This window comes from Salmo trutta, chromosome 35 (genome assembly GCF_901001165.1).
Source record: "Salmo trutta chromosome 35, fSalTru1.1, whole genome shotgun sequence".
NCBI lineage: Eukaryota > Metazoa > Chordata > Actinopteri > Salmoniformes > Salmonidae > Salmo > Salmo trutta.
The window spans coordinates 22,988,441-23,001,279 of NC_042991.1; the positions used below are offsets into that span (position 1 = coordinate 22,988,441).

Below are 12,839 nucleotides of genomic sequence, written 5' to 3' on the forward strand. Positions count from 1 at the left end.
CAAATACGCATATAAACAACAGGCACAATGTAGCCTTAGCCCCGCCGAGGCTGATTATAAAAGGATGTTCCGGTTGTTAGTGGAAATGGAAGCGAGAGCGCGTGACGTCACCTCCGTTTTTGGACGTTAACAAGGCGACACTACATCTTAACTCCTCATCCACATTTTCTGGATTGGTTGAACAGTGCAGAAGAGAAGATCTACTAACATTTTTTTTAAAATTCTCGTCAAGACCAGAATGTGGGGGATCTAGTTTCAGGAGTTTATTTTATGCCTGCTGTGTTAGGTTATAAAGTTGTTTTTATTTTTAAGTTACCGTAATGCCATGTGCGTCCAGTTATATCTGTGCATTTGTAACAACCAAACCATTATGAAACGTCTATTCGTTCAAATAAGCAAGACGTAACAAATTAGCAATCAATTACATTTGTGTTGACCAAATTCGACATTCTCATTGACCTACATGCACAAATTCCTCACTTCGTGGTCTTATTTTCGTGGAAAGATTTTGGGCGAAGTAAATCCTCTCACTTCGCCTCTTGCACTCTGATTTGATCTTTGCTGTAAAGCAGCATAGAGTGGATCATGTGACTAGAAAAACATGACACAGATCAGGAAGCAGAGTGTAGGCCGAGCAGACTGTTAAGACAGAACTCATTAAGGTAAACGAATATTTGGTGTTCCCCGAAATTTGCCATCAGCAATGTTTGGATATGCAATGATTAGTAAATGTCGACAAGCGACAATTAAGCTGTAATTCATGCGACCTGAAAGGGATTTTAAATGTTTACTGAAAGTTGTCAGCATTTGTGCAACTGGAGATCCAACAATGTATCTCTGCAGTATTTCCTTGATCTAAATGAACATGGCTACTTTACCATTCATGTTTTTAGCGTTTGATGAAATGTATATGATGACATACGAGTAGCAAATAGACACAGTGGGGAGGGGGCGTATTTGACATTCATCCATGCCCAGTTATTCAGGCGTCGTATTTCCGCATTTTTCTGGTTTTTCAGGTTGAGGGTGTTAGCTTGCCCTGCCTGTGCTCTCTTCCAATGCCTGTATCTGATTGGACGGCTGGCTGATGAACTTCAAATAACCTCTTGCAGACTGTACTCTTGTGTACATTCATGCGTTTCTCTTACTGATGGCCTATTATGTTCCTCAACGTTCATGGTTTATTCACTTAAATCCCACATGCTTGTATAAAATAGTTTTCTCACTTTGGCGACAGCACGTATGTATGTCTAGGGGAATGAGTGTACATAATACATAAAGCAGGTGGGAGTGAATAGAAGTGAACTGAGGCAAGCCATGTGAGTGACTGACAACAATACTTGTAACATTTTATATTTCAAGGTCTTGGGGAGACTCCCAATGTGTCAACGATGGCCTACCAGTACGGAAAAGTGCAGGACCCAAATGTGCTTACTCAGATGATAATCTCCAACATCCAAAAGATAGCACAACAAAGTAATTGATACACATGAACAAACTGTGCACACAACCACAACAGTACAAACAAGTTTTGTTATGTCCTCAGACTTTAGTAGGCCAATAGGCTACTACTATACATATCCTATGAGGCCTGGGGGTAGACTGAAAAGTATTAATATATCTACATTATATTTTTATTTTGAATGAATTTTCAAATGTAATACTTTTCCTATTGAATGAACACGTATTGTTTTGTGTCACAATGTGTGCCTTGTTTCTACCAGCTTCTGAAATACAGAGTATTGTGGATAAGTTGGGAACACCACAAGACACAACTGAGCTCAGACAGCAACTGTGAGTTTTGTTTTAATCAGAATATGTCTCTTGTAGTCTGTAACTTTTAAAGATGTTTTTACATGCAGGTATTATAATGGAATATTTATTATAATGGAATATTATCTAAATTAGGCTTTTGACTTTCCAATGTAGGCAGCAGAAACGGCAGAATGTCAACCACCTTGCCAAAGAAACCGACCAAAGTGTGAAGCAATTTGGCTCTTTGCCTGTCACAACTGAACAGGTACTCAACACCTTTTTTTGTACAACAAGCAACAAAAGGTATAGTAACTACTGTCATGTACAATAGCAGATAGAACATTATTCACACAGTATTGTGAAAACGGCTAGATGAACAGCACCTCAGTTCTCATTGGTCACATGTTAGGTGGACTGGCCTGTGTTGTCTAAGCTGGTCTTTGGATGACCTGTTCCTTGTGAGTTTCAAGTGTCAATCAACACAACTTTTCAATAAAAAAATGTAAGTAATTCCACTTGTAATAGTGCCCTCCGTTCACCTTTTTATGAATGCATTTGTCATTTGTTAAAGGGGCAATCAGCAGTTGCTACATCCATTTTTGGACTTAAATGTATTCATTGATTCTTGAAGAATATTACTTATACATGCCTCCATGAGTTTAGTTCAACGGTCGTACCCCATCAGAACCCCAAATATAAGCTTGTTTTATTCTTAATGTTTGTAAACAAAGTAAATGTAAACACACTGTATAGCATTAAAAAAACATGGTTAAAACTATAATTTTTATATCATGGCTGGTCAGTCCTTGCATCCATAGCTCTGTCTTTTAATTTGAGAGTGGTTACATTTTCCCAGTCCCATCCCTCGCGTTATGCTGAAACAGTGTTCGGGAGTATGCTTTGTTTTTGTTTTAACTGCTGATTGCCGCTTTGTATTTGCGTCTTATCTTAGCCAACTTTCAACAAACTTACCCTGCATTCTCAATGTTTTACTTTTATGAGATTATAAATTGGATAACAATTTCCTTTCAAAAGAATGTCATTTAAAAAAATATATTTCTACTTTGTCATTACATGGTGTGCCGATACTGTATAATAGGGAATGATAAGGTACCGTGTTTTATTTATCGGAGTGGCTGCAGTTCTGATTTCTCTGGAACCCGCTGCTGTGGGTTTCCCTCCTTTACTCACTGCTCTAGGCCTACTCGTTTGGCTGCCTGGAGAACAGGCTACTCTGGTGAATTTCAGTGATGAATGGTGCTCATTTAATAAAATTAAACCTGAAAATCACATAATGATAGTATTCTACATAACAGAACCGAATATAATAGTATAAGCATTGGTCACTAACCAGTCGATCACCAAACATTTCTGTAGAAAAGCCAATGATAAAGCCTTGCGCTCCAATTTAGTGTTTTTCAATTCGTGTTACGCTGTTTGTGGTAGGTGCAGTTGATTCAAGAAGCCCTGTGCGCCGAGTAGGCAAAGTGCTCCCATTTTGAACCATTTGTCTGAAGGGACAAACTCTGCCTACAGGCCAGACCAGGAGAGCTAAATGAAGTGCGCCTACTGCGCTGGCCAATCGGATAGCTCTCTGCTGCTCTCTCCCTCCGCTGAGACTAATGCCATGTTCAAAACAACTGGGAACTCGGGGGGTGAATAGAAAACGATATCCGACTGGGAACAATTGTTTTAAATGGTCATCCAACTCCGAATTCCAAGTTGGAAACTCGGGCATCTTTCTAAAGCTCAGACTTTCCCACCTGAAGATCACTGATATCATGAGTTGACCTCAGTTTTCTTTTCTTGGGTTCCCAGATGCAGGTACCATCAGTCTGGTAAAATAAAGAAGCAAATTATGGTCCACAGTGCCTCGCAAGTGCTACATTAGCAGATCTATTTTGTTATCAAAGCTTGAGTTTTGAAATCTAATATGGTCTGAGAATAACAATATTGGCAAGACAGGCATAGCCAAAATGCTGTGATAATGTACTAGGAAATGTATTAGGTCTAGAACTGTTTTATATTAGGTTAATGTCAAATGTTTTTAGTCATGTTTAAAAATAAATCTGAGCGGTAGGTCTCTGCTTGCTTTTTGACTGGGAAAGTGATCTTGACTCTGAAAAGGTTGGTGACCACTGCTGTAGATAATTCAAAACAACACTGTACTGTGTGCAACACTGCATATTCCCATGAAATTGTGATTGAGATCAAATGGTTGGCATGCAGATGCTACATGGACGTTTCACCGGTAAAACTTGAAGAATTATCATTCACGATTGACAGTGAGAAATGTGAAGAGAGGGTGACCTCAAATGTGTGCGTAAAGTAGAGCTAAAGAAAAGCTTGCGCAGAACGTGTTTCGGATCTTTAGCTCTGGGGAAGAGGGTTCCAGGGGGGCGGAGGGGTTACTTACGGATCCGCCTTTATTTATATATACTGCTGGTGCACTATTCTTAAACGCATTAAGCCTTTATTTCCTGTTTTCGTAGTTGTGCCTTCTCGTTCAAGGAAGGCCCAAGGCACGCTGCATGAACATTTTTCCTGACAGCAGAAATCCAACAGTGTTGAAGGAATTTCTGTTTGTTTGTGTGTGGTAAAGAAAGCAATTATTGCATTTTTGTAGAGCTCATAAGGAAACTTTGGAATGCACGCCATGGCAGGAATAAAGCAATTCTTACAAACATCCACATTTTCTGTTTTTCAATACTGTCCTGGATGTTTAATTTAGACAATGGAAAGACAAATGATGGGTTTAATTGCAAACACATTCTAGTTGTATTTCTTGCTAACGAAAATATATATAAATGTTTTTCATATAAGTCACATAATTAGTTGTTAGTTTTTCACTTCTGCTTATGTAAAGTAGGACATGAGGGCCTGAGATGGAAATCCTAAGAATAATTATCTATCGGTTGAGATTAGAGTGATGCTATGGCACAGTATCATGAACACTGTATGTGATGTTAACTCATTTGTTTACATATACCTCTCTTCTAGCGCCAGCGAAAGATCCAGAAAGACCGATTTATCAATGACTTCTCCAATGCACTGGCCAATTTCCAAAAGACACAGAGGCAGGCTGCTCAGAAAGAGAAGGCGTGTGTTGCCAGAGTCCGTGCCGAGTCCAGAGTGTCGGTTAGTAATCATCAAAAATGTACACAAACTTTACTAGGTACAGACCAGAGGAGGCTGGTTGGAGGAACTATAGGAAGACAGGCTCATTTTAATGGCTGGAATGGAATTAATGGAACGGATTCAAACGTGGTTTCCATATGTTTGAAACGTTTCATACCGTTCCACAAATTCTATTCCAGCCATTAGAATGAGCCTATCCTCATAAAGCTCCTCCCACCAGCCTCCACTGGTACAGACCACACCTTCAACATGAACGTTTTTGTTTAATGCAGGAAAAGGTTTAAAGCTACTGTGTGTGTGTGTGTGTGTTAAGTTACAGCCTTATTCGAAAATGGATACAAAAAAATGATCTTCGTCAATCTACACACAATACCCCATAATGACAAAGCAAAAACATGTTTTTTGACATTTTTGCAAATGTATTAAAAACGGATACCTTATTTACATAAGTATTCAGACCCTTTCCAATGAGACTCAAAATTGAGCTTCAGTGCATCCTGTTTCCATTGATCATCCTTAAATGTTTCTACAATGTGATTGGAGTCCACCTGTGGTAAATTCAATTGATTGGACATTATTTGGAAAGGCACATACCTGTCTATATAAGGTCCCACAGTTAACAGTACATGTCAGAGCATAAACCAAGCCATTAGGTCAAAGGAATTGTCTGTAGAGCTCCAATATAGGATTGCGTCGAGGCACAGATCTAGGGAAGGGTATCAAAAGATTTCTGCAGCATTTAAAGTCCCCAGGAACACAGTGGCCTCCATTCTTAAATGGAAGAAGTTTGGAACAATAAAGACGTAACAAAATGTGGGGAAAAGTCAAGGGGTCTGAATACTTTTCAAATGCACTGTGTATATACACATTTAGTTACGTTACAGCCTTATTCTAAAATGTATTACATTGTTTTTTTCTCTTCATCAATGTAAATGTGATATTTCAGTATTTTTAATACATTTCCAAAAATTTCTAAAAAGCTGTTTTTGCTTTGTCGTTGTGGGGTATTGTGTGGAGATTGAGGATTTCTTATTTAATAAATTTTAGAACAAGGCTGTAAAGTAATAAAATGTGTAAAATGTCAAGGGGTCTGAATACTTTCCGTATGTATGTATGTATGTATGTATGTATGTATGTATGTATGTATGTATGTATGTATGTATGTATGTTAAATAAGTATGTGGACACCCCTTCAAATTAGTGGATTCAGCTGTTTCAGCCACACCCGTTGCTGACAGGTGTATATAATCAAGCACACAGCCATGCAATCTACATAGACAAACATTGGCAGTAGAATGGTCTTACTGAAGAGCTCAGTGACTTTCAACATGGTACCGTCATAGGATGCCACCTTTCCAACAAATCAGTTTGTCAAATTTCTGCCCTGCTAGAGTTGCCCTGGTTAACTGTAAGTGCTGTTATTGTGAAGTGGAATCGTCTAGGAGCAACAACGGCTCAGCCGAGAAGTGGTAGGCCACATAAGCTCACAGAACAGGACCGCAGAGTTCTGAAGGGCGTAGTGCATTAAAATCATCTGTCCTCGGTTGCAACACTCACTACCGAGTTACAAACTGCCTCTGGAAGCAACATCGGCACAAGAACTGTTCGTCGGGAGCTTCATGAAATGGGTTTCCATGGCCAAGCAGCCGCACATAAGCCTAAGATCACCATGTGCAATGCCAAGCGTCAGCTGGAGTGGTGTAAAGCTCACCGCCATTGGACTCTGGAGCAGTGGAAACGAGTTCTCTGGAGTGATGAATCACGATTCACCATCTGGCAGTCCGATGGACGAATCTGAGTTTGGCGGATGCCAGGAGAACGCTACCTCTCCGAATGCATAGTGCCAACTGTAAAGTTTGTTGGTGGAGGAATAATGGCCTGGGGCTGTTTTTCATGGTTTGGGCTAGGCCCCTTAGTTCCAGTGAAGGGAAATCTTAATGCTACAGCATACAGTGACATTCTAGATGATTCTGTGATTTCAAATTTGGGGAAGACCCTTTCCTGTTTCTCACGTGACAATGCCCCCATGCACAAAGTGAGGTCCATACAGAAATGGTTTGTCGCTATATGTGTTGAAGAACTTGACTGTCCTGCACAGAGCCCTGACCTCAACCCCATCGAACACCTTTGGGATCAATTGGAACAGCGACTGTTAGCCAAGCCTAAACGCCCAACATCAGTACCCTACCTCACTAATGCTCTTGTGGCTAAATGGAAGCAAATTCCCACAGCAATATTCCAACATCTAGTGGAAAGCCTGTTATAGCAGCAAAGGGGGGACCAACTCCGTATTAATGCCTATGATTTTGGAATGAGATGTTTGATGAGCAGGTGTCCACATACTTGGTCATGTAGTGTATATATAGCCGTTGATTGGTGATAGGAGGAGTAGTCAGTTATTTGGTTGTCGAGAGGGGAGGAATTGTAAATGTTTCAAGTGTGGTCTTTCCTCCCAAACTGTAGTCACTTTACACATAAAGCCATAAATCAAATCCCACCTGAAATTAGAGATCATCAGACTGACTGTTCTGTCCACCCTCAGGGTGGCTATCCTGACGACAGCTTTGGAGGAAATGGAAACGTCTTTGAAAGGTCAGAGTTCAGCATTTCAGTGGTCTCGTGATTTTTGAGTGAAATAGTACAGACACGCTGCACTAAACATACTGTGCAAGCTGTTTAAATACATCCCACTGTCTGTTGCCACATAAAACTGCATGCCGACCACAGAGGAAGGAACCACTGTAGACACTCATATTTAATGGATTTACCCAGAGTTCATAATCCTGATTCCTCTATTGCCTACAGTTGTGGAGAATGTAAACATCCTATTTTACAGTTAAGATGATATTTTTTATTTGGTCTATTGGGGTTTAGCTCTTTTTTTATATGTCCGGACCTTTTGTTCTACTATGAATCGCTTAACCATCAAATGAATATTCACATACAAAACCCATAGTTGACTATTCTCTAACTGCTAGTTTATCTAAACATCCACTTTAGTGTTAACATGTCAGTCTTTACAGGCCCATCAGGCCCATCTCTCTCTAGCACAGACAGATGGAGTGGGAGGTGAGTGTTTTGCTTTGGGTGGTTCACCACGTCTTCCCCATGTCTGACTCTACAGTGGGGGGCAGGCCCAGGTCCAGTCACAGTCCCAGGAGGTGGCCATCACTGAAGAGGACCTGCAGCTCATCCAGGAGAGAGAGACCTCCATCAGACAGCTAGAGGTGACAGCACTCCTATTACTCAAAATTAGTGAACAAGATTCAGGGTTAAATTATGATTTTGCTGGAAGTCTTTCATTCCTTTAAATTATCTTATACCATAAGCCATACAGTAGTCATAGCTTATGTGGTCCGAAGGCGATTTTATTTGCCCCCCTAAGTTTTCAGATAATAATTTTTTTACATATCGGACTGTAAAAACACCGTAAAATCAGCTCCAAGTGATTTTAATTTCAGAAGTCAAATCAAATGTTATGTCACATGCGCCGAATACAACAGGTGTTGACCTTACCGTGGAATGTTTACTTACAAATCCTTAACCAACAATGCAGTTCAAGAAATAGTTAAGAAAATATTTACTAAATAAAATTAAAATATAAAATAAAATCAAAACGTAACACAAGAAAATTACATTACGAGGCTATATACAGGGGGTACCGGTACAGGTTAGTTGAGGTAATTTGTATAGTGACTATGTATAGATAATAAACAGCGAGTAGCAGCAGTTTAAAAACGAAGGGCGTGGGGGTCAATGTAAATATTCCGGGTGGCCATTTTATTAATTGTTCAGCAGTCTAATGGCTTGGGGGTAGAAGCTGTTAAGGAGCCTTTTGGTCCTAGACTTGGCGCTCTGGGACCTCTTGCAATGCGGTAGCATAGAGAACAATCTATGACTTGGGTGACGGGGGTCTTTGACCATTTTTTGGGCCTTCCTCTGACACCGCCTAGTATATAGGTCCTGGATGTCATGAAGCTTGGCCCCAGTGATGTACTGAGCTGTACGCACTACACTCTGTAGTGCCTTACGGTCAGATGCCAAGCAGTTGCCATACCAGGCAGTGATGCAAATTGTCAGGATGCTCTCGATGGTGCAGCTGTAGAACTTTTGAGGCTCTGGGGATCCATGCCAAATCTTTTCAATCTCCTGAGGGGGGGAAAGGTGTTATGCCCTCTTCACAATTGTCTTGGTGTGTTTGGACCATGATAGTTCGTTGGTGATGTGGACACCAAGGAACATGAAACTCTCGACCCGCTCCACTACGGCCCCGTCGATGTTAATGGGGGCCTGTTTGGCCCTCCTTTTCATGTAGTCCACGATCAGCTCCTTTGTCTTGCTCACATTGAGGGATAGGTTGTTGTCCTTTCACCACACTGCCAGGTTTCTGACCTCCCTATAGGCTGTCTCATCGTTGTCGTTGATCAGGCCTATCACTGTTGTGTCGTCAAGAAACTTAATGATGGTGTTGGAGTCGTGCTTGGCCACGCAGTCGTGGGTGAACAGGGAGTACAGGAGGGGACTAAGCACGCACCCCTGAGGGGCCCCAGTGTTGAGGATCAGCATTCCCAAATCTGTTCCCAAGTATTCCCACGCATAATAGAGAGACACGTGAACTTATACCAATGCAAGCAAGGTTTGAAATTATTATGTTTTAGTAAAATATTGGGCTTCTTGCTGTCAATTTGCAGTCTACAAATTACTTGTAATTATGTTCTGGCCCCCCGACCATCCGCTCAAGAAAAAATTGGCCCGTGGCTGAGTCTAGTTGATGATCACTGCCTTATTCTATCCTGCAAATCACACTTACATAATGAATTTATATCCAGTCCATTTAATTTGTTATGTTGTCTGTTTATTCAATGCTTATTTTCTCTTTTTTTAGTCTGATATTACAGATATAAATGAAATATTTAAGGACTTGGGAATGATGGTCCATGAGCAAGGGGATGTGATCGGTAAGCATACATTGTCATTTACTCCTCTAAACTTCTGACTGTTAGAAACTTTTCCACTTTCAAAACATTGACAGCATACGCCTACAGGGATCAAGTACTGCATGTTTAGGAGTCTTTATGGAGAGCAGTCTGAGTGTTCTGGGAACAGAGGATGACAAACAGCTACGCTAGCTAGACACACACGATTATGTCCCACAGTTAAAACTGAAGGGATGTTAACGTGATAATGACATCATTTGAGAGGCTAGTCATCGTCATGGTGTACAAGTCAAAGGTTCTAACGTTTTCAGCAACATTTTCAAGAAAACATTCAACCAAAACTGAACCTCTGTGAGAGAATGACCCTTTCACTGTGCATTTATACCCCTAGACAGTATAGAGGCCAATGTCGAAACTGCTGACCTTCATGTTCAGAATGCCACCCAGCAGTTAGCACAGGCTGCAGACTATCAGGTAGGTAACATTAATCATTATTTTGAGGGTGAATAAATCATTATGCTTTTTCTGTATCTTTTACAATGCCGCATCAAATTCATTTTCTTATAACGTTAAGTGTTTGTTTTGCCCCTTTCAGCGCAAATCTAGGAAGAAGATCTGCATTCTCATTGTCGTTCTGGCAGTTCTTGCTGTTGTCGTTGGTTTAATCATCTGGGCATCAGTCAAAGGATGATGATGCTTTTCACATACTCTTTGGTCCTGGCATTTTAATGATTATTTAGGACTAAGTTTGAGTTACAAATCTCATGGCCATAATACTATAGTAAGAAGAATACACACAGCATTGACCAGGAATAGTCTTGTGTGATACAGTACCTGCTAATTATTATGCACTGTAGCCTAGTCTATGCACCAGAGGCCAAGAATTGTGCAATGCTAAGTAATATCTTGCATCACTTTTGCTGTCAAGTTCCTCAGAGTGCTGGCTTATTCTTCACCTCAAGCCTTTATTTTCTATGAAGCAATTTATGCATTTTTATTTAATCTCACAAAGATTCTCACTGTATAAATAAATATGTACAGTGCCTTCAGAAAGTATTCATGCTGCTTGACTTATTCCATATTTTGTTGTTACAGCCTGAATTCAAAATTGCTTAAATTGCTTTTTTTCTCACCCATATGCACACCATATCTCGTAATGACAAAGTGAAAACATGTTTTTTACATTTTTGCAAGTGTATTGAAAATGAAATATCACATTTTCAATCGTATTCACACCCCTGAGTCAATACATCTTTAGAATGACCTTTGGCAGCGATTACAGATGTAAGTCTCTAAGAGCTTTGCACACCTGGATTGTGCAATATTTGCAAATGATTATTTTGACAATTCTTCAAGCTCTGTCAAGTTGGTTGGTGATCATTGCTAGACGGCCATTTTCTTGCCATAGACAATTTAATTGACAACTGCACTAGGCCACTCAGGAACATTCAATGTCCTAGTGTCTGTTGGAAAGCAGACTGAACCAGGTTTCCTCTAGGATTTTTCCTGTGCTTAGCTCTATTCTGATGTATTTTTATCCTTAACTCCCTATTCCTTGCCAATGATGAGCATAACATGATGCAAAATTTTCTGCAGTTTTACTTTAGTGCCTTATTGCAAACATGATGCAAGTTTTGGAATATTTTGTATTCTGTACATGCTTCCTTCATTGAGGTTAGTATTGTGCAGTAACTACAATGTTGTTGATCCATCTTCAGTTTTCTCCTACCACAGCCATTAAACTCTGTAACAGTTTTAAAGTCACCATTGGCTCCATGGTGAAATTCCTGAGCGGTTTCTTTCCTCTCCGACACCTGTATCTTTGTAGTGACTGGGTGTATTGCAACACCATCCCAAAGTATAATTAATAACATCACCATGCTCAAAGAGATATTCAATGTCTGCTTTTTATTTTTTACCCATCTACCAAAAAGTCGGAGTGGACTTTTAGTCCGACTCTGGAGGTGCGCTCACCACTTCCGAGTATATTACTCGCTAATGTTCAGTCTCTGGATATTAAGGTTGACGAGCTCAGGGCAAGGATTTCCTTCCAGAGAGACGTCAGGGATTGTAACATACTCTGTTTCATGGAAACATGGCTCTCGGGATATACTGTCTGAGTCCATTCAGCCAGTTGGGTTCTCAGTTCATTGTGCAGACAGGAATATATATCTCTCCAGGAAGAAGGGCGAGGGTGTATGTTTCATGATTAACTACTCATGATGTGATTGTGATAACGTACAGGAACTCAAATCCTTTTGTTGACCCGACCTAGAATACCTCACCATCAAATGCTGACCGTATTACCTCCCAAGAGAATTCTCTTCGGTTATAGTCACAGCCGTGTATATTCCTCCATAAGCCAACACCACGACGGCCCCCAAAGAACTTTATTGGACTGGAAACCACATATCCTGAGGCTGCATTTATTGTAGCTGGGGACTTTAACTGAGCAAATTTGAGCAAAATGTTACCGAAGTTCTATACAGGCTTTTTGCTACACCCGCAATAACATCTGCTTAACATGTGTATGTGACAAATAAAATGTTTGATTTGATAGGTGCCCAACTTTGTGAGACATTGGAAAACCTCCCTGGTCTTTGCGGTTGAATCTATGTTTGAAATTCACTGCTCGTCTGAGGTAACTTAGTTATCTGTATGTGTGGGGTAAAGAGATGAGGTAGTCATTCAAAAATGTTAAACACTATTATTGCTCACAGTGTGAGTCCATGCAACTTAGTATGTGAATTGTTAAGCTCTTTTTTTTAATTCTTTTTTTTAACTCCTGAACTTTAGGCTCCCCATAAGAATGGGGATGAATACTTATTGACTGAAGACATTTCATTTTAAAATGTAATAGATTTTAGATTTCAGGCTGTAACACAACAAAATGTGGAAAAAGTTGAGGGGTGTGAATACTTTCTGAAGGCACAGTATGGGTTATACAATTATTGTGGAACTGTGAATGTTTTTGCTGCCTCACCAAAATTTGATCTGTTTTTATACAGC

General features: G+C 40.2%; 1 protein-coding gene across 1 annotated transcript; it reads left to right on the top strand.

The window, feature by feature from the left end:
* The first annotated feature begins 121 nt into the window (after positions 1-121).
* LOC115174878 (syntaxin-7) lies at positions 122-10,886 on the top strand. The gene is made up of 10 exons (XM_029733869.1): positions 122-662; positions 1,363-1,476; positions 1,725-1,794; positions 1,930-2,020; positions 4,756-4,893; positions 7,436-7,485; positions 8,018-8,120; positions 9,779-9,851; positions 10,222-10,304; positions 10,426-10,886. Exons 2-10 carry the CDS (start codon positions 1,392-1,394, stop codon positions 10,519-10,521), a joined length of 789 nt encoding a protein of 262 aa, XP_029589729.1. The 5' UTR covers positions 122-662; positions 1,363-1,391; the 3' UTR covers positions 10,522-10,886.
* Positions 10,887-12,839: the final 1,953 nt, after the last annotated feature.

Coding starts and splice junctions, on each gene's coding strand:
- LOC115174878 (XM_029733869.1), top strand. CDS start 1,392: ATGGCCTACCAGTACGGAAAAGTGCAGGACCCAAATGTGCTTACTCAG. Junction 4,894..7,435: donor GTGCCGAGTCCAGAGTGTCG/GTTAGTAATCAT, acceptor GTCCACCCTCAG/GGTGGCTATCCTGACGACAG. Junction 9,852..10,221: donor TGAGCAAGGGGATGTGATCG/GTAAGCATACAT, acceptor TTATACCCCTAG/ACAGTATAGAGGCCAATGTC.